Source organism: Molothrus ater, chromosome 3, assembly GCF_012460135.2.
Source record: "Molothrus ater isolate BHLD 08-10-18 breed brown headed cowbird chromosome 3, BPBGC_Mater_1.1, whole genome shotgun sequence".
NCBI lineage: Eukaryota > Metazoa > Chordata > Aves > Passeriformes > Icteridae > Molothrus > Molothrus ater.
Genome location: NC_050480.2, coordinates 53,205,194 through 53,227,833, shown reverse-complemented (window position 1 = coordinate 53,227,833; position 22,640 = coordinate 53,205,194). Strand labels below are relative to the sequence as shown.

At 40.2% G+C, this 22,640-nt stretch overlaps 1 protein-coding gene across 4 annotated transcripts in view; it reads left to right on the top strand.

Annotated features, from left to right (window-relative positions):
• ARID1B (AT-rich interaction domain 1B) overlaps positions 1-22,640 on the top strand; it is a 325,133-nt gene that overhangs the window by 292,610 nt on the left and 9,883 nt on the right. For all 4 annotated transcript variants that reach the window (XM_036379450.2, XM_036379449.2, XM_036379453.2 and 1 more), the window contains 6 exons: positions 5,211-5,420; positions 8,796-9,000; positions 16,633-16,771; positions 17,791-17,963; positions 19,574-19,724; positions 22,282-22,378. In XM_036379450.2, coding sequence (XP_036235343.1) covers positions 5,211-5,420; positions 8,796-9,000; positions 16,633-16,771; positions 17,791-17,963; positions 19,574-19,724; positions 22,282-22,378 — 975 coding nt within the window. The remainder of the gene's footprint in view (positions 1-5,210; positions 5,421-8,795; positions 9,001-16,632; positions 16,772-17,790; positions 17,964-19,573; positions 19,725-22,281; positions 22,379-22,640) is intronic.

Genomic DNA, 22,640 nt, shown 5'->3' with positions numbered 1-22,640 from the left:
TTTTAGAAAACTATTTTTTAGATGAGTAATGTTTAATCAGTCTCATACAGGTTGTAAAGAAGAACCTGAGAGAGATGTGTGGTGCTAAAATCAAATTTCATCATCTATCCTTCTATCTATATATATGCACACACGTAGAAAATCTACATACAAATATAGAAAAGGGAAATGCAGACCTAAGATGATATGGTCTATGGGGAGCAAATTTCCATCTGGTCATTTTTGCTTTGTTTTGTTTTTTAATAATTAGGAATATATATGTTGTTCCTCTCTTTCGAAAGTAGAAATGATCGTAATTTCTCTGTAGAAAAAGAATGTAACATATTCTTGTGCAGGATATAAAAGGGGTTTTCCCCAGTGTTAAAGTGCACTTAAATTAGCAATAATTCTTTGGTAACAATTTTTATAAAGTGATAAGTTAAAGAGTATGTCTTAGGGCAAACAGAGGAAGGCCAGTCAAAGGGGAAGAGATCTAACCATCCAAAACCCAGACATTTACAGAATCCCCTGAGCAAGGGGGCAGCATGGCATGAAATGCACCACTTATATCTTTGGATGTTGATTTGACAGCAACTTTGAGTCTCAGAAGGCAGCTGATGTTACTTGTTCCCACAAGGTCTCATCTTTTTCTTAAAAACATTTGTGAAAGGGTGACACCAAAAATTCTGTTAGTTTTCTTTGTAGTGATGTTTGGGGTATTGCTTGTTTGGGCAGTTTTCTGGAGGAAAGCAGGAGAGTAATTGCACGGGCTGTCTAACACATCAAATGCTTCCTCTACAACCAAACAAGAATGTATTCCTGAGCTCATTGCATAAACTGCATAGGAAATCCTGGAGTCATCGTGAACAGATGTGGAGATTTTTTTGTGTAAATAAAGTATAGATTATTGACAGAGTATAACACTGGAAAAAATAAATGAAAGTTTGTGCTTTCAATTTCTTCTGAATGTCCTTCTCTCCAAAAGCTTCAGTTAGACACGGATAAATACAGAGCTTTGGAATGATAGAAAAATAAGTGCTGCAAATGAGCTGATCCCTTTTTACCTATGAAGGCCAGTGGATTGGCTAACTTCATCGACTTCATGAGCAGCCTGACATAGACTGGAATGATTGATTGCAGGCATTTCGTTACACTTGAAAACAGCCTGAATTGCTTCATTAAATCCCAAAGCTGTTTCATGTGCTACAACTTGTCCATTCCAGTAGAGAATAAAAGCAGGGGTGAATGGTCTCTGATTCACTTCAGGGTATCCCTGTGATCCTACTAAGTGGATCCTCTCTTTCAGCTGTTTTGTGTGGAAGTGAGGCACAAGAAAATGGGGAGAAAGAACTGATGAATGTTAGGTTTTGAGGCTTCCTTGGGTATGTCAAAAAGGACATTTCTGCTCTGCCAGTTTTGCATATAATGTGCATCCCTGACAGTGGTGAGATAGTTCTAAAATTCTTTAAAAGAAGCGTTTCAAGTGAGGGTCTAAACTCTGCAGGGTCACTGCAACATGAGTAAAACAGTAGGTTACAAAAACCCCATAAAATGCTGTTAACTGTCCATAGGTACCCAGGAACATGACAGTGAATGCACCTGAACAGTACTACACCTCCCTGGTGCTAGTTGGGAGGGGTCTCCAGAGTCCTTCAGGAGAAAATATTGACAAAGGAATGTGTCCTCTACAAGCCTCTGCCAGGGATTGGAGTTTGGCAGTTTTAGCTGCCTGTGTATACAGACTCTGTTCTGTAGTAAAAAAGATCTGTGTAACACGTGTAATATTGGCAAATTCTTCACTGAAGTCAGGGAAGTGAACCGTAGGTAATTGTATAAATATAGATCCTTAAAGATATGTAGAGAAGCAACTACCCACTGCCTTTCATGTGAAAATAACTCCTACATAAATTTGTGTTGCTCTGAAGGATTCTGCAGACTCACCATACAGGGGTCTGCATATAATACAGTTTTAATAGCGGGTAGGTGTATTGGAAAGAAAGTATGGGTTTCGACAGATTCAGTATGGGAATTGGCTTTGGTATCCACATACATTGGTGGAGTTTTTTAATCACCCATTCAAACACTGCCAGTGGATCATGTGGAAGAGTGCTGGTGATTGCAGGCAGAGTAGGATATAACTAAATCAGTAAATTTATGTGCCATAGGCCTGCACTAGCATTCTTTTGTCACCAAAATTATCAACATACTTAACAGAAGGAAAGGTCGTGATCTGTGTTCTTCCAGCATTGCCTGGGATGTGCTCATTTTAGTTTAAAATGGGATCTTTCTTTTATAAACCCTTGCTTTATAAGGGTTAATATTTAATATTTATAGGTAAATTTAGGCTTCCAGCTGAACCTGCCCATGTGAAACTCAAGTTTGTTTGTGTATAGACTAGCTTGCACACATCTCTCATTTTTATCCATTTACTTTTATAAAAATAGAGAAGAGAAAAAGATCTTTACTCTTGAGGAATAGCATTCTTCCCTCCAGTGCATTCTTCTAAAGTTAACATTTCATTTTAGAAGAAAATTGCACCCATTTTACAAAGCATGACAACCTGAAAGCTCACACAGTAAGAAACACTTCTTACCTTCTGTAAGCTGTGAAAAGTTTTCAGATTATACTGTCATTTTAGAGCTTGCTGCCACACTGCTGAAAAGCAGCATCATTTGAGATGTATAGTAGAAAAATGCAGAAAGAAAAATTCTTAACTGTTTCCCTTCTGCTCTGATTCTGATTTGAAAAAGTGAATCTTAACAAATAAAAATGAAACCCTAAAACTGGTAAATCTGAACTTTCTTAATCATGGTTCACCATAAAAGTGAAATAGAAACTGTTTTGTTGCCTCATATGTTAGAATATGAGCACATCGAAAATTTTCTGCGTAAAAGCTGGAATTTCCCACCTTCACTTTTGTAGAGTTCTGGGGCATCTTAATTGTCAATTAAAATTGATGCAGGTGAGCAGTAGAGTTAACTTGGTACTTACTGCAGAAGGTAGTGGTGTAGTTCCACTTCATTCAGCTGTTCAAGCCTGTGTGATCATGTATCTGGTGCTCACCACAACATCAAATTAGTAGCAACATGACTTCTCTACTTCCCTCTTTCCACCCACCCAAAAAAACCCTCCCAAACTTTGACAAAGTATATTTGTTGCTAGGAGTTAAACTGATTTTCTTGAGTACCCAGATATATAGCAAGTGATGCTTTCAGTAAATTGGTTGCTATTACAGAATCAGTTTGTGCTTTCTTTGCATAATCTGCAGGATTCATGTCAGTGTATTTCCTGCCAGCCACTTAGTATTAATAAAACAAATTTAGCCCTGACTCTCACTTCAGTAGGAGTTGTAACACAACTGAATCTGGCTGAAGTAAATTCAGGCATGCACCTCATTGCTAAGAAATGTAATCATATATGTCTGCAGGAAGGATTGCTGTGAAGAAGTTACAGTGTCAGCAAGGCAGAAGACTTTAAAGGACGCTATTTATTTCATTAAAATTAATATCCATTCACTGGCAAGAACAGCAATGGCTCATGGAACTGCTAGGTCACCCCCCCTTGGCTTCATGTTTCTTTTCTCCTGACTCTTTTCCAGTTTTGCCAAGTTGCAGCTGATAGCTGGAAGGAGATATTTTCCTGTCATATTTTCCAGGCTAACATGCAAGATGAATGGTGGCAATGCTCTTGAAATCATTGGCAGTGGGGTTCTACTCTGCTGTATCCCTCTTTCATGGTGTTGAGTGCCAGGCCTCACCACTGTGTGGGGACATGGACAAAGTGAGTGGTTCTGTAGCATCTGTGAGGTACAGTGAGGATCTTTTTTAGAGATGTTCAGCTAGGAATGAGTTTCTGTTTACTTGACAATAGTCTGTCTTCAGTTCAAAGTGAGGAAAAGGCAAAAGAGGGAAAGAGTGATTGACTAGATGAGTTTTAAGAAGTGTCTACTGCAATCAACAACAAAGTTTAGGCTTTTACTATACAGACATAAAGGATATGTTTCCCTTCACATATTTGGCTCCTTTCCCAAAGCTTTATGTCAGTCTTTTTCCCTTGTGTTTAATTCTGAACCACTCCCATCTTCCACTGCTGAGCAAATCAGTTCACTTTCTGCAAGTGGGAGGGTTGTCCTGCTGTAGCAGCAGCCCTTCTGCTGTCAGAGCTGAGCTTGGGTAGGGGCTGTGACAGGGTCTGTCCACACATGGCACAGAGCCCAGCTCACAGGGTTAGATTGCACAGAAAAGATAGGGTGAGAATTTATAGTTTGTGTAGCAGCCTCAGTGCTTTCTGCTGTCGCTACATTAAGGAGAAAAAAAAAAAGGGAAAAAAGAGAAAAAGCAGGTTCACTCCTGCCTTTTTGCCACAGAGATGGAATTCTGCTCTTGCCACCTCTTCTGCTTTTGCTGGTGGTGTTTCAGCTCTGATTGCTGTCTGTCCCTGGTTTTTCCCAGGTCATAACACACATTCCCTTTGCAAGGTAGGACAACAGAGATGGATATCATCTGTACTCCAGCAAGGGAGAAGAGTAGTTGCTACTTAAAAACCTTATTGGATCAGGCAGCTAATTGGCAGTTCACAAAGAGTATTGCCACCAATCTCCTTGTACTGTAGGCACTCTTGCTCATCTTGCTTTTTGGCCACCAGTGGTGTGAAGTGGTAATAAAGCATAACCATTTATGACTCCAAAGAGAGGACTAGTTCTCCATGTACTAGTTTGCCATTATTCACACTTTAGGCTATTTTTGTACAGTTCTTGCTCTGGAGGATCACTTTCAAGTTTTCTAGCCCATCTTTGAGGGCAAAGAGGAGAGGATTGGTTCGGTTTTAGGAGTTTCTAAACTTGTGTGGGACAAACTTGTTTCTAATTTTACCAAAATAGTTGCTTGCAAAGCACTTTAGGATAAGTGGACGAGAAGCACTCTGTGAGAGCTACCTCTTCTTAAAATTACTTGAGGCAACATCAGAAACTTGCCTTCTGGGATCCAAAGTTCAAATCAGTGAAAGAAATATGAGAATGGGGAGTTTGGGCCCTTTATTTATAAAGCTGACTTTTCTGTATATGGACAGAATGTACTGTTTGTGCCTGAACTAGTAGCCTTCATTCCTGACTGTTGTGTGATAGCTTTAGTTTGTTGGACATCTTCTCTTTTTCAATGTTGTGAGTTTCTTACTTTCTTTTCCCTTCCCCTCCCACCCTTCCCCCAACTCTTTCTTTTCTTCTTGCAATTTAGAAATCAAGTTCCTCTACCACAACTGGAGAGAAGATCACTAAAGTCTATGAGCTGGGAAATGAGCCGGAGCGCAAGCTGTGGGTGGACCGGTACCTGACGTTCATGGAGGAGAGGGGCACGCCTGTGGCCAGCCTGCCAGCTGTGGGCAAGAAGCCCTTGGACCTCTTCAGGCTCTATGTCTGCGTCAAGGAGATTGGAGGTTTAGCACAGGTGAGAAGAACTGGTTAAAAGTGAACCTTCAAAAAGTCAATATTCTTTTTTCTAGAGTATTCCTGCTGGATACATCATTAGGTTTTCATCCCAGACAATATTGCTGAAGAAAATGGTTTCATGCTTTGATAGCTGTCTGGAGTTCATTTTGGGCTGCATAATGGCCATAAAACTTTAAAGTTTGAATCAAGATTGACCATCACTGTAGAGAGATGAAATTGTTGCCTTTTCAGGGGAATCTAGTAATGCTGTTGAGAGAAGAAAATAGGAAGAGGCCACAGGATCAAAATTACGAGTAAGAAGCAGATGATAGAGCTAAAATGAAAAAGAAATGTTTAAGTCCATTTTTCCTACATAGCGATACAGCCTGTAGGACAATTCAGTTCATCTCCCCAGAAAACATATTCTTAAAACATATTCCTTCATCCCAAACCTTTAATTCTGAGTGTCTCTATATGGTATATGTGTTTCTTAGACACGGACTGTGCTCTGTTTGGAAAATGCTTACAGGATATTTTGGGTTGCCTTGCTAACATAATGATTACAAGGAAAAGGTGAATTACCTAAATGAGTTGAAGAAAAATGAAAGCAGGAAGAGCTGAGAATAAAAAAGTCACAGATGGGAGACAGAAGCTTTCATTTGTGTTCTCACTAGTTAATTTGAAGTTTTGCAAAGGGATGTTGGAAAAATATTCATGAGTTCTATAGGGTTGTTCACCACAGAGCAAAATGAGATGTTTCACTGTTTAGCATCTAAAGGGAAAGCAGGAGAAAACAGTCAGTACTCGCAGTCTTAGATTTGGCATTTGACACCTGTCCTTGCCTGATGCTTGTACAAAGCATCTCTTGCATCTAGGGGACCACTGGCTAGACACTAGACACTCTTGTGAAGTTCAGGGATCCATAAGTTCTGTGTTTATGAAAACATCTTTTCAGTGCCTTGCAAAATGAGGTCTTAAACATAGCTAACATGTAGATAAATACGCATGTGTAATATTATATAAAATGTAATATTAAAACATACAATTCTCCACTAATTACAAAATCTGAACTCAAAAATATGGCAAACAAATTAGAGTCTCCAAAAAAGAACATATTTTCATAATGTATATGGTTAGTTCAAGAAGGGAATGTCCAACATCAATTAGTACCCATTTCAAAGCTATTTTTAATATTGCACCTCACAACACAGGATTTGAATAATGAATTAGATCATTGGCCCTTCAAATCCAGGGATTTTAGTTATTTTTATTATTAAAGGAAGGCAGAGAAACCTAACATAGTTCATTCTGCCAGTTGTTAAATGCTGTATATTGGTAAGAGATGTATGCTGACATTCTTAGTGATCAGCTCATGCCCCTCAGCATCATACGGATTTGATTACTTTTAGCTCAGAAACTTTATTACAGGTAAATCGTATCATGCAGCTGCTCCGCCTGGTACAGCATGATTGTGCCCACAGTGTGACTCTTAGCATCAGAAATTGAGCAAGATGGGGGGCAGATGGGATATTCTAGAGAGTTATTCTTGTTTGCTTATTATGGAAATTTATTTTGTTTTGGGACATTCGGTGTTGATTTTCAGTGACCGACATTATGCTTTGCCAAAGAATAGATGCTGTTCACTTAGACTGATTTTTGAAAGAGCTTGAGTTACAAATGCACGTGCTTTAGTACTGGTTAAAATTTACACCTAAAATGAGGGCTCCTGGTTTTTGCTGGTGTGCCCACATGAATGGTCACTATGTTTATCTGTTTAGAGCTACTCAGAGGTGCAGAGCTTTGTTTGCTGAGTTTTGTTTAAATGCATCTGTGTGACACCCTCCTAAAAAGCTGTTGCTCCAGCTGCTGCACTCCACATCTCGTGACTCTGCCCGGAGAGTGGCAGGGAGTGGAGCTGTGCAGCAGTGGTGCATATTCCCTGTCTGAGGAGCTGCCCTTGATGGGGTCCCAACAGGAACAGACCAGCTGCTGGCAGTCTTCCTTTAAATGCCAATATACTGGGCATGAACGTTTCTGTTTGCATTATGCAATGTGTTCATTACGCACCACTTAGCTGTAAGCCAGTAGGCACAAAGAGCTGTATAACTGGATTTCAGGCCTCAACAAGGGCAGTTAATGAAAATCTGGTCTCCTTTAACTCCTGGGTTCTTGCAGGATGTACCAGAGAAATGAAAACACTTAGCATAGCCATGCCAACCTGCTTGCTGTTAATGCCATCCTCAAAAGATCTTTGCTGACTGGCAGCAGTTACAGTGTTATTAAACACTGAGAGAAACTTAAAAAAATGTTTTCTTTGCTGGCACACAGACTAAGGAATAGTATGGCTAATAATAATCTTTCTATCTATACAAGTTAAGCTGGAGTCATTAAAATATCAGGCCTTAGGGCAAGTAGCAGACAATCATGGAATCAGAGTTGCTACCCACAAAAGATGAGATTTCTCAGATGTTTAAAGAAAATTGATATTGGTGCTGACCCTGCTCCCTGGATCATACCTAGAAATTTCATAATTGGTTGAATGTACTCAAAGGCATCAGGTATTGGAGCGAAAGCAGTGGCTGCTACGAGTGGTACAGCCGAGTGAGTCAGTGGCATCACCCAGGATGACAAATGAACTTCGCTATTATTACAGATCAGCTGTGTTTGAGGAACTCATGAGCAGAGTCTTTCAATATTCTTAGCCTTACACTGCAAACAAGACTCACAGTGGAGTGGTGCAGTCAGCATTGTAATACAGAGTATTGCTGCACTAGCCGTGAGTGTTTGAAGTCTGCCTTAATTAATTAAGGGGCCTGGCTTCACTCTGCCTCTCATCTAGCCAGAGGATCATTGATCTGTCCCTGCAAGATGCACTAAAGTGAAAGGAATTGAACCAGGAATTACAAGCTGAACTGTTTGACAGCTGGTGGCTATTTGGGAGAAAAAATTATTTTTCATATCAATGTTCAAACAAATTGCAGAATAACACTGTTAGTGCTTTCTAAATTATATTTTAGAAGCTGCTTTTTAATTAGAGTGGGGTGGGTGTGGGTGGGTGTCAGGGAGGGAGAGAGTGAGCAGGAATTTGCTTGGAGATGGATTGCTAACGGAAAAGCATAGGCCCTGGAAGGGCATAAGACATTTAAAGGATGCACCATGCAGAAGACTCCACAAGCAAAGCTTTTTATGTAGCTATCAGCAGGTTCCTTAATGGCTTTATAACTGTAAATGCTGTCTGTGCATTACTGCGTGTGGGAGTAATGAGCATTAGTTAAAAGAGGAAAATAAAAAAAGTAAACCAAGACATTAAGTGCTTTTTTTTTTCCTTTTTTGTTTCCTGACTTAAACAAAACACTTTGCTGCAAACCAATGATTCTGCCGTTTACTTCGCTAGGTTAATAAAAACAAGAAGTGGCGTGAGCTGGCAACCACCTTGAACGTTGGCACTTCGAGCAGCGCAGCCAGCTCCCTGAAAAAACAATACATTCAGTACCTGTTTGCCTTCGAGTGCAAGATTGAGCGAGGGGAGGAGCCCCCTCCAGAAGTCTTCAGCACTGGAGATACCAAGAAACAACCTAAGATTCAGCCGCCATCTCCTGGTAAGTCAAATAAACTGCAGCCTCCTTCTTACACAACCATTTTTTGAGTGCAATGCATACTAGGTTGTTGCACCCCATGTATTTATAAGCGTGTCTTGATAATGCTGGAAAAACAGGGATAAACCTGTTGCTGGAACCTTTGTTCTCAGACTTGGAGCTGGCTCCTGAGTCAAATCAGAGTTAACTCTGAAGGGCCAGCACAGTTGTGTGTCTGGTTTGTCCCTCCTCAGTCCAACCCATAAAGATGTGTGTGCCAGCGTACCCTTCACATTCAGTGGCGTGGGCATAAGAAAAAGAACAAAGGTCTGCACAGATGTGCTTCGCTGTAAGACAGAGCATGCATTTGCCTAAGATCAGGCTCTGGTATCTGCACTTTCCTTGCTATGACTGAAGCTGCTTTTCAGCACAACTGTTGATCAGCAAGGCCTCAGTTGGAGCAGGATGGCAGATGCTGGACTGATGGGCGTGTCTCACATGGTTGCTCTGGTGCAGCTCGTGTTGAATGCGTGGCAGATGGAGAGCTGAGAGTACGGTGTGTCCTCACTGCCACACATCCTAGTTTGGAGGCACACTCTCTGTTCTTTTGTTGCTAATCCTCTGTGTCAGGTAGGTTGTTAGGATCACTGTTTTTGTCTTCTCATCTGAAAAATTGGAACTGGGATTACTTTATTTTGGCTGTTCTTTCTTGCATTTACAGTGTGGTGTAAATGAAAACCACTCTTTTCTTTCTAAATTCATGTCACTTCAGATATTCAAGATTTAATAGTCACAGTTGATACTCAAGGCAGGACTATTCTTGAGTGGAAACATTTTAAGTACATAGGAAGAGTCATAGTATTAGTCTAGCTGTTGACTTCTGGACTACCCATGGAAGAGTAAAAAACCCCTTAATTATTTTTGATTATTCCTTTTGTTACTAGTTTTTCTGACCAACAAAATAGTTTGACAGAATTTGCACAGTTACTTATTAGGCAGACCACCATCACTTATTGCCAAGAGAATATAATTTCTGGAATGTTTACAGGAGTTTCCTGCGGTAGAACACAGTTTTAGGAAAATATTAATTCACTTAATTTCTGTTAGTACAGTTCACTGGCTGAAAATGGGAAGTAGAGAGTCAGAGACCCAGAAAGCCCTGCAGACAGTTTTCAATTGCATGACTTCACTACCCTATCATGGACACTAGAAAATTGCAAAGACCTTTATAATCATATAATAAAGTTCTGGCCTTTCCTAGATTATCTCTTACAATAGTGCTTTCTCAGTACAGAAAAAGATAACAGTGATAAGGCTTAAATCTTTCTCAGACTGTTTTATTCAGTGTAAGGATTTGAGGGAGTGTTCAGTTAAAATCTTCCTAAGCACATCTCTGTGTAATAGCTTAAAATATTTCCTCCACCTTGTTAAAACATAGGGTTATAAGGTACCCCAGTGGTGATTGTTTAATAGAGAGGAGATTAGGTTACTTTGCAATTCAAGTTTAGAAGATAGAGAAAAACACTTGGTACTAGAAATAAAGCCCATAGTCGAAATTTTTATCTGTCTGAAATAAGCACAGTGTCCTGAGTGTGCACAGCTGCAAAAAATAATACATGTTGGAGGTGCCCATCACCTCCTGAGAAGACTGGTAAGCGAAGCTGAAATGGTTAGACTTGCTGAGGACAGTGAAGATAAATTAATCTGTCTCTAAAAATGAAAGAGTATTATGCTTTGTTCTCTCCTCCCTTACCTTCTCTCTCCAATACTACTCTCAGTAGTTGATTTGGGGATGATCACCATAAATCAGCTGAATTTTGAGATGAAGAATTGCTATTTAAATATATAAACGTGAAACAAAGGAATGGAAATGTCAGATGTACCACATTACAGGGTCCTTTTGCATCACGATGCAATGAATGAAAACGGCAAATCCAAGTTTAAATTTATCATAACATTCAAGCAAGCTGTCTTTGAGGAGAACTGAAACTATTTTTCTAAAATAAAAACACAGCAGGACATAGAGACTAGAAAAGGGGGAAGCAAGCAAGGATCTCAAGGTTTGTTTTGTTGGAGAGAAAAGAGCTCGTGTCACTGAATGGGACTGCACTTCTGTACGGAGAAAGGCTTTCCCAGTGTGTATCAGCTTTAGTACATGAAATCCCGCTGAGGTATAGATGCCTCAGAGAGTACAAGCCTGTTCTCTTTAATAGTCAGCTTTTTTTCTTGTTCCTTTTCCTTCAGTATATACCAACATTAACATTTTAGAGGCACAAAAGAAGTGGAGTTGTAGACATACTTTAGATAATCTGTCACTCTTTGGCATTCAGAGGGAACAGGAGCCCAATACAACAAGAAACAGTAGCCTCCCAAGGTCCTTACTTTAACCATTAGCCACTCTCGTGCAGTTAGCTCAGTGTAGGCAGAGCCACTTAGAAGCCAAATCTATTTGCAGGGAACTAGTTACAGTATTAGGGCTGAAGTTAATCTGGTAGGAAAGCAGAACTTGTCTCAGAGGGGAAGGTGCTGTATTTTGTCCAGTTCTAACAAGCTGATGCTATGAAACAAGTCTTGAGATCTTAAAAGTCAGCTGATCTTCAGAAAACTTTTAAAATTAAATATTTCAATTGCTCCTAAGAATACATCAGGACTGGCAGCCTTTATGGTACAGAGGAGGATTCAGTTTGAATGTCATTGCAGTTTCCAGGTGGGTGGTTATGCAAGGTGGGAGCAGGCTGAAGTGCAGCTTAGAGCAAATCCGTTCTTGCAGATATCTCACACCCAAGGGGTGGGTATGTGACTGCCTCACAGATGACCTTTAGAAGGCAGGCATAGAGGGAGTGCTGGGGAGCACGGTGAGACAGCCATGGCGAGGAGATTCGTATGGAGGAGCACGGTCAAGAAAAGGATGTGATGTGTAAGTCAAATTTATGGGACTGCCAGACGGTGATCTAGGATCAGTGTTTGTCCATCTGCTTGTATATTCAGGATTCTCCCATCACTTCTGCTTTTACAACATGATTAGTAAGGTAAATGGTATGTAAAGGAGTGAATAATTTAGTGTTCTGTACAGTGAAATTCACAATAGTGTCAGCAATTATAAGAAGTTGAAAAAAGGAGTGAGAGTAGAGCAGCAAGGTGACAGAGTGGTTGGCCTTGATCAGCAGAGATTTGCACAGTAGCCAAGGTGTTAGGGTTAGGATTAGGTGCTCATTTGAATTGTTCTTGCTTCATATCACTGTCAGGCCTCTTCTTCTGGTTCATAAAGCTCCTGGGGAGGGGTGGGGGCCTGAATGTTTTAGTGTGCCTTGCACTGCTCAGAGTCTGTGCAAGTTTTTGTCGTAGGCTGAGGCCTTCATGTCAGCTTAAATCTGCCTGGGTCAGGTAATACCATCAGCGGTGAAGGCCAGCAGCAAATGCCTAATGACAGACTAACTGTTGGAGGATCCCTGATGGCCTTCTGTCCTGATCACTGGGTCTGTGCCAGGGGCCATGGCACCTGCTGATGACTTTCGCTGCATAAGAACTCCCTTAGAGAGAGAGGCATTGTAGGTCTTCCTTCTTTCCAGGAGCAGGTGCAAAGACAAAATGCTTTTCCTGTCACATGTATTTGATAGTTTTGACCAAAATGCTCACAAATAATGTGGCAAGTTCTAAACTGAGAAGAATTCTGGGCACCATTACTGTAAGCACTAAAGGATGCTGGAGAAAAAATTCCAAAGGAGCATCAGCATGAAGGAGTTACCTTCCATTGCTGTACTCTGGCACTCTGAATTCTTAGTTGCAGTGTGCAGTTATGTGTGCACAGCTCTCAAAATAACAGGCTCAGAGTTTATCCTGTGTTGAATGAACAGGATGGCCAGAGTGGTCCAGCTGAGGATGCTTGTGCGTAACAGCAGCTTGCCCTGATGTCAGCAGAGATTTCATTAAAGCAAACCTGGAAAAATCCTAAGCTTGTGCTGGAAGGAGGGAGCGAGAAGGCACCAGGAGTGTGTTGCCTGCGTTTCCTTGGCAGCAGAGAAACGAGCCTTGGGGAGGGGGGTGCTGGGGGGGACACGCACAGCACGGCAGGACGCAGGCATTCAGTGAGTGCCTCTGTAACCAAAGCCATCCGTCTCTGCGCTGCTGGCGGGTGCCTGACTGGATGCTATTATTAGCAGGCAGGTGATGTCATGGAGCGTGTCATGAGGCCAGCCAGGGAATCCCCACTGAAGATGGATGGGCCAGGGGGTGGGAGGGGTGGCTGGGGGGACAGGAGGAGGTGGCCCTGTGCCTGCATCCAGGCCTGCCCGGGGGGCCCTGCAGCAGCCAGCAGCCCCCAGTCCAGCCTAGCTGGGGCACTGGGTTCGTGCTGTGTAAATTATCTTCCCAGCGTGGTGGCTGGCTGTTCACTCTGAAGTATGTGAATGTACTTAACCTTCAGTAACCTTTCCATTGTTTACTTTAGAGTATACATTTGTAGCTTCTGGCAAAAGGTAGGGATATCCTAGAGAGCATGTCAGGCCTCACATTAATGGAGTTTCAAGAGGTTTCATTCTTCTTTCCTTTTCTTTTTTTTTTTTTTTCTTTTCTTTCCAAAGGGAAAAAAATTGCTGGTAAGAGAAATGTTTAGTGTAATTTTTTTAGCTGCATTTTTCTTCTCTGGTAAATAAAGGGTCTTTTCAGAAAACAGTATTTACTGCCATGCAGGCTTTGCAAGGCAAAAGGCATTCCAGTACCATAATTCCGTGCTTCAGAGAACAATGCATGCTATCATGTGTTATTAACACATGCTTCCACAGCAAACTGTGGAAGACCTCACCTTCTCACTGACCAGGATGTCAGTTGTATTTAAGTTTTGATGTATTTTGTATTGTGAAAAGCATATTCTTACAAATCTGTTATGATACCTGAATGATAATTATTGCTTAGATGTGGATGTGAGATGAGGAATTCAGTATCTGTGAACCCACAGGTTTTTTCCTGGACATCCCCAAGATAGCTGCAGAATCATGTAAGCAGAGATTACTTTTCCTAAAAGAACACTGTTGGTTGTATTCCTTCTTAGAGCTTGCTTTAATACTGAAGCTTTTGAAGCACTCTAAAAGATACTGTTTCTCTTTCACAATGTCCACAATCAAAATTAAGCAGCTGACATAATAAAATCCCTGCAAAAATAGATGTAAAAATTTCAGAATGCAGTCCAGCAAATGTAAAATTTAAGGTGAAATAGGAAATACAGGCTCTTCTTGGTAGATGGAGTCCTAATCCAGAGATTGAAACACTTGCAGTTCCTATTCTCTAGAAGTGTCCCTAACCCAGTGGAGGTCAGGGGCAAAGTGTGTTAATAAAGCAGTACCAGAAACTTTGACAGCATTTGCCTTCCATTTTTTCAGTTCTATATAACCAGTCATTTAGAAAGATAGAGGAAAAATAACCAACCTTGTAACTGCCACCCTGAAGATGGAAATCGGACTTGTAGCTTTTCAAATTGGGTGTCTTTTTTTTCTTTTGAACCATTCTTTATAGAATATGATATAAAACACATTGTTATTAATAAATTTGCACTCCTGAAGCTTGTAAATACTGAGAAATCTTTTACTTTTTTCCTTTAGGTTTGCTAGAGATATGAATTAAGCTCTTGCTCAGGTAGGATAGGGAAAAGCATAATTGCTTCTTAAGAGCCCAGCACAAGAGAAATATGCAGGGTTAGGCAATGTCTGAATTTACAGTAAGCATATGGGTACAGTAAGATGTTTGCTCACATTTTCTAATATGTGACAATCTGCGACATAACTCAGAAATGCTTTCAAGCTTTTTAGAAGAATATAGAATTGTGTTTAAAGCTCAAGGGGAGAAGAATGATCCTGACCTGCTTGGGGGTCAAATATACAAAGAGCTGATTTTATGTGAATATGGTTAGTTTTTGTTTTATTATAGCACTAAAGCTTTCAGCTAACTGTAGACTAATATAACTAATATTAGCTGTTGCAAATGTTCTTGTATTAATGCAATTAGAGAGCTTTTCCTAAACTTTTTTTTGAACCTCATTACTATGTAAGCATAATTCAAAACTGCCTCAGAAAGCTGATGACAAGAACAATGTGGTCCACACAAAGGGGATTTTACATATGCACTTGCTACTGAGACTGATTTCCAGATAGGGGAACATGTGTTACAGATATATATGAAACACATATAAAAAAGGTGTTCTTCAGTTAAAAACAAGCTCTGCCTGTCAGGATGATGAGTGTTCCAGGATTCTGAGTAAATTATAAACTACTCTCTTTCATATACAGAAGAAAAACCCGTACTGCTTGTTCCAATTTTCACTATAACAGTAATTTATAAAGTTTTGTTAATTGGTTGAACGTAGATAGGCAGGCATAATAAAACACTTACATGACAGTTCATAAAAAAGAAGGACCTCTCAAGCCAAATCCATGTCCTACTCAGTGTGTTAGATTTGTCAGTTTTTTCTGTTGGTAATTTTTTTCCCAGTTGCATCGAAAGACTTGAATCCTACAAGTTCTCCTTCCATAGGACTTCTGCTGCAAGACCTGTCAGGTCCAAGGCTTAGATGCTGTTACTAATCCTCAGTTACCACCTTCTAAATCATAAAACTGTTATGTAGAGCTTTGGGCTCAGGGCATGTTTCTGTTCAGCAGTCACATGAAAATAGTAGCTTTTGTGTCTACTCTGGAAGACTGGTCTGGGTGTATTTTACCATTAGCTTCACCATTACCAATATCTGATGTATTAATTTAATGCCCTTATTGCTGCTCAGTCACATTGGAACACAACAGTATAATGCTCTTCTACATTTGTTATACCAAGAATATCAAGGTATTTACCTCCATTGAGGAGGACCCTAGTACAGATACTCTATTGCTTTCTGAGATCTCAACAAATAAGTTTTTGCTGATTAAACAAATCCTTTGCAGAATTGACCTGCTCTTGTTACATATGCTTTACCATCACTGACCCTAACTAACATTTCGTTAAGATGCCAATTTAAATTTTTACAGTTCTTTTAGGAGTGTTATCTGTAGCCTCCTGTTCAAATTCTACTTTCAGTTATTGTTTTCTTCTGATCCCAGATTGCCTTTTGCATTTCTTAAATACCATCTTTTGCCACGCTGTCTCAAAGATGACACGGGATTGCAGTGTGCTGCTAATCATTTGCTATGTTTCACCATGGAAATGTCTGCCTTTTAGTGCTAAATAAAACCATGAATTTATATTAATATAGCAGCTTAAATTTATGATGAAAAGTTTCTGGCTGAAATATTTCTTATGAACACATGTGTTGTGATAGTGATTATATGAAGAAGCTATGCCAAAGAACAACCTTCATTTACTCTGTTGTAAACTACAGACAATTAACTTTGTATCTCTGACCTCTGATTTAAATGGTCCTTCATCTGGATGATTTCTATCCATGTTGCTTCAGGCAGCAGATTAAATTCATGGTTCTAGGAAGGATGATGGCTATTACTACACAGCATATCCTGATCTCAGAGGATTTGGGGGAAGTTATGAAGTACTGAGATGGATTGAGGTATACACAGGCTTCTTAGAGGAAAGAACCATTTTTTCCTTGATGATTATTATTTCCACAGGAATTTGGCTGCTACCTTTTCATAATTACTTTTTTTTTTTTGTTTAATTTTTCAGCTAATTCTGGTTCCTTGCAAGGCCCACAGACTCCACAGTCCACTGGTAGTAATTCCATGACAGAAGTGCCAGGCGATTTGAAGCCCCCAACACCAGCATCCACACCTCATGGACAGATGACACCTATGCAGGGTGGCAGGTATGAAAAGGGCTTTGCTTCATTTTTTATTGCTCTATATTTCTACAGCAGTTTAATCCACTCTTTCCTAGCTGCTTTGGCACTTGCAGGATTTTGTGGTAAACCAGTCAGAGTCTGAAAAGTGGCAGAAAACTACTTATTTTTGGAGGAGAGAGAGGGAAAGGGAGGAAGGAGTAGAGAAAGGTCCATTAGCTTTCTAAACACCAGAAAAGGATCAGACAAGTACCAGTGCAAAGAAGTGCATGTCAATATGTCAGTAGTGGGGAGGAAGGTGGAACCCAACAGCATCTACTTAGAACCACAACCTTCCTCTCCTTGCTTATCCTGTACACCTCTGGTCAACAGATCATGCTCAGGAAGGAGAAATGTGTGGTTTAAAGGTGTTACTTGAATTCAAATTGTGAAAAGCATATACAATAACAGTAGTTGAGATAGCAGAGGCTTCAACTGGGTGGACCAAGAGATCCCTTTCAGTTCTGTGCTCTGTAAGTCTCACAGACTGGCTTAATCTGGAGTGAAGCTGTCTCACCATTCATAAGGAGCCTTAGCCCACTGAAGTCCAGCAAAACAGGTTTTTATGACTTCAGCAGGAACATGACTGAGCTCTGTACTGTGTGGGGAGCCACTCCAACTTCTTTTTTTCTCCATCTGTAATGCTGCAGAAAGGATAGCAAGAACCTTCTTTAACCATCTAAATTCAGTTTGGGTTTTCTAGGTAAAAAAGAACAAAACAGCTTAGTAAAATTTCAGGAAGGTTTAGACTTCTAAATGAGTAATGGGAATGCACAAACAGTAGAATTAAATAAAAAACCCTGATCTCTGAAGTAAGTAGACAGAGAAGGTTGAGGAAAAAGTGGGTAGATTCTTTTAAATGATTGTCCATTGTGAAAGTCTTTTGCATCTTCCTTTTATGCATCCTGCACTGATCACTACCACAGCATTTATTGTAGTCTAGGCTGTTTTCACATTTCTTAAGAATACAGGATGATGTTAATGTTTCTTTCTTCTTGATCTGCCAGAAACAGCGCAGTCAGTGTGCATGATCCCTTTTCTGATGTAAGTGATTCAGCGTTCCCAAAGCGAAACTCCATGACGCCGAATGCACCATACCAGCAGGGAATAAACATGCCAGATGTGATGGGAAGGATGCCATATGAGCCGAATAAAGATCCTTTCGGTGGAATGAGAAAAGGTATTTTCTTTCTGGGAGCTTAAGTGTTCTTCCCGGTGTCTTAGGTAATCAAGATTTTGTAGTCAGAATGAACTTTGTCACTTTGATGATTTTGCCATTGGTGTCCTTGTAGCAAAAAGAGAGGTGCAGTGCAGTTGAGTTTCTGGTCTGGTCATATTTTCCCCACTCAGAGTCATGCCCGTTATTTTGGAATTAAGAGAATCCTAAAAATGCTTGTAGGAATAAATTTTGGGAAATGGCATAAATCATGGCGTTAGAATTTATATTTCATGAGGTTAGTAAGCTACTCTGCAAATCAGGTGCTGGACTTCACTGTTAGAATGTGAAGTGGTGAAGCAACATGCCTGGTTGTAGTAGGACTGGTCTGGGAATTCACTGTGTGAAACTGAGCAAGCCTCCTAATACTCTCTGTCTCACTTTACATATTTTTCAGAATAGTAAAGCTAATTTCTTTCTTACTTGAGCAGTCCCTGACGAAAGGTGATAAAAGGTGATAAACACACTCTAAGTTTGTTTATTTTTAAAAAGCAACATTTAAAATCCATTTCAAAATTGACTCTGGTCCTTTTGGGTACTTAACCTACAGCTGGTTTTGTGGATATTGTAAGAAGATTTTAAAACTAATCAATCTTGCATGCCTCAGATATAGGAAAGTAGGAGGAAAGAAGACAGGCAGGGCTCACAATGGCTGTAAAGAGAAGAGCAGGTGGAGGAGATTAAGTGTAAACTAAAACAGAGCAAAAGGGAGATATGGCAAGAAGAGGCCCTGAAACTGAGGAAAGGGAGAGATGTGATGAAGTAGGGAGATGCTTTAAAAGAGGTAGTTAAATGAATGAGATTTTTTTTTAAAGCCTTTCCTTTAAATCCTTTTGCCTGGGCTGTGGACACTAACATATAACGCAGTTGAAGGAAGGGAAAACACTCTCTGCTTTAGATTCACTTTGGGTTTTATATCCATATGAGATTAAGTGGGTGGGTTGTACTTTCTCATACATTTCACTTCATCCTGTTGAAACAGAAATATCTCTGTTCAGTATCTACTATGAGGGACTGAAGTCTCTTCTCTTTGCTTGGTGATTTATATCTGATAATAGTGCCTTTTCTTGGACCTATAGAATATGCCCATCCTACTTGAGAAGCTATGTTAGGATAGAGTATCCTTTCCAAAACAACATTATTGTATATATATGTATGAAATAAAAACTTGATTCTGACAGCTTTGTAGTTCAACCTAGCAGATTTGCTTTCATCTGTTTTGTGAGGCTTATGTTTGCATTCATTTTTAGCATTGTTTCAGTGAAAAGAACAAGAGTAAAGTTCATCTTCAGCTGTGAAGACCAGAGGGAAGCAGCTGCCTGGTGCCTGATAGCTCATTTCCATAGGAGGAGATTTCTTTCCTTACTTGCAGCTCCTTAATATTATCCCCATCATCTTGGTAGTGGTGGTGCTTCATGTGTTCCCATTAGACCCCAGAGAGCTTGTTAGACCTCCACCTGCTAATTCTTCTTGGCAGTGTTAGGGATCTGAACATTCTCCTAAAATACTTCTTTGAAAAGAAAGTGAACTTCAAACACCCAGATTAATAAATTTAATTTTACTGACTGTTGCAGTGCCTGGAAGCAATGAGCCTTTCATGACCCCTGGACAAATGCCTAACAGTGGAATACAAGATATGTATAACCAGAGTCCATCTGGAGCAATGTCCAACATGAGCATGAGCCAGCGGCAGCAGTTCTCTTATGGAAGTGGCTATGACAGGAGGTGAGTCAATCTTCAGGAAAAAGCAAAGCCCATTAGTGAAAATGATCCTCTCTCTTCCCTTTTCATTTTCCCATTCCACTTTGCAGAGAACATAGCAGCCTACATTTCCTACAGCATCTTACTAAATCACTGGGAGTCAAACCACTGGTAATGACTGAGTCTAGCTGTTCACAGAAATTAATAAGGAGGAATTGTCACACCTTAGAAATCACTCAGGCTGCAGCAGATTAGCTCGTGAGTGTCTTTGACAGCTGCCTTCAGCTGGCAGCTGGTCTGGGCTGTGATAGCATAAAGTAGCACTTGAGTTGGTCTCCTGGCCATGTTTTTACCTAAACAGTTGCTAGTTGGCTTTTAATGAAAGACAAAATGCACAGTCTAAATGTGTCTGATTTGTGGTCTGTGAGTGAATTGCCTTTGGAGAGTCTGGAGTCTGTTGTCAGAGCTGTAGCAGTATCAGTCTTGCAGTGTGTCCAACAGGATTCTTATAAGTTTGTCCTTCAGTAAAGTACATGAAATAAATTTGGTCATCTTTTGTTTATCTGGGGAAAGGCTTTGGAAACAAAAAGTGGTAAAATGACTGATGTCTAAGCATTGGTAGAGCAAGCAGTGTGTTCTGGGAATGTTTGGATTATATTAAGTATTCTGGCAGATTTTGCTGCTCTGGCCATATTCCTGCTTTTCCTTTCATTGGGCTGTGTACTTAGCTTCTCTTTCTGTTTCCTGATGGTAACAGAGCGGTGCAGTGTGGGTCTTTAAAGTGTAAGGGCAAAGTAGTTTTCAGTCAGGAGTTTTAAGTAGTAGATGTGTCAAGTAAATCAAGTATCATCATGCTGTTCAATAGGTCACATTGCTGGGGAGTTGGTGAGAATAAGGGCTCCAGTGGAAGGTGTTAAGTCAAGAGAATGTTTCCTTTGAAGGGTGTGATTTATTTTATTAGGTTGGCAATTTTGGAAAAAAAAGGACTTTTTACAGAATGAGGTTTCCTTTGTCATTTTTTAGTTTGGATCATGGACTGGGTCCTGAAGGCAGTATGGTACCACCTGGTCAAGGCAATATGGTGCCTTCAAACAGTGACCCAAGCATGTACTCTCCTAATTGTTACCCTGGCCAGCAAAGGTGAACACTGATTTCGATTTCTCTGTTTGTAGTACCCAAGTAACCAGCTAACAGCTGGCAGCCCCTGTCAGAGCATGCAGGCAGAGCATGTGGCCTCTCGCTGTGTTACTTCTGTTTTGCTTTCTTGTTTAGGCTTTTACCCTTGGTTCAGTTCTTGCAGGGGAGCAGAGGCTCCTGTGAGTGAGTTGATTTCTGCAACAGTAGTATCAGCTGTTAGAAAAGGAGTGTACATCCTAGCTTGTGTATCTGCTGCACAGCACAGGACTAGAATGTAGTTTATAGGCCCAAGTTCTCCAGAGCAGCATTAAATGATCCCACTTCTGAAGCTTCCTCAATTTCACCTGGCTTATGGTTATCCTGTGGCTAAAAAACTGAACGTTTAGAAAGTTTTCCCTTATGTATAACACATGTGTACCTTTGCTGAATTTTGTCTTACTGCATATGCTCTTGGGCAACTACAGACAAGTCCCCTCATTTACATTGTTCTTTTAACTGGCATTGGATAATTTCTCTCCATCCATGTCATATTTTAGAGACACTGAATTGCTATTTCTTTCTCTCTGGTCATCTCTTTTTAAAAGAAATTAGTTTTCTATGTTTGGAAAAATGAGGTCCCATTAGTTCTTTTAACATGTCAAGTTCCCCAGTTCTCTGTTTCTGTACCTCTTCCTGATACATTACTTCTATAATTATCCTCTAATTGTTGATGTGTTCTCACTGATAGTGTACAGAGAGAAATTACTGACATATTAGCCTGCAATACAGTGCTATTTATCAGTCCTAATGCTTTCCAAGTACTTGATTTCAGCAATCTAAATTTCATTCATATGTGCTAAAAATATTGCACTGTAGTGCTCCTCAGAGGTCTTAAAGGCCCCAGGTAAGTTTCCAAGTGCAACACAACTTTGTCTCTTATTGTGTATGCTTCATTATGTAGCTTTAATTAAAAATTACACAAACATTACCAAAATTATGAGTACTGTTTTTACTCACTTTAAATTGATATATTCTTGAATAATCCACAAAGTAGCTTGCTATTAGAATTGTATTAAAATTGTAGTTTGCCACAAGAATTTTTACCTGCAAACTTTTAGCTCTACACCAGATACTTCCCCACCAAGGATGGGCTCCCCATGTCTGTAGCTGCCTTTCTTACCTCTTTGCTGACCATACCCTCTTCCCATTCCTGACTGCTCCCTCTAAATAGCTCTGTTGTATCTTCATTGCTCCTCCTCTCTTCTATCTACTTTACCTCCTTCCTTCTACAACCAGCTCCAGCAGAGCTTACTACCTCAGGCTCAGGATCATAACCAGACTGTGCCTTCACCTTGTTTCCAGATGGCAGATACCTTCAAGGTGCAAGATTTTCAGAGAATTTACTTTTCCTGGTGGCTTGAAAACTCCAGCAGCTCTAAGTATTGATTTGAATGCTTTATTTTAGGCATGAACCATATGGGCAGCAGTATCCAGGACAAGGACCTCCCTCAGGACAGCCACCATATGGAGGACATCAACCTGGAATGTATCCACAGCAGCAGGTAGTAGAAGGGGAAATGGCTATGTTCATAACATTTGTTTAAAAAAATTCACCCCAGGATTCTGTATTGAAAAATTTGTTTATAAAGTGTATGTTTTTTGGCACAGAGGAGCATTGTAATTCTGGTCAAAGTCACAGCCTATATGGATAAGCAATGTATGTGCAGCTGTAGGTAAATGTGTTCCTTACACTGGAAGAATGTAAATTCTAACAGATGTTCTCTGGCTTTGGATGTGCATCAGGTGATTGTCCCAAGTTAATAA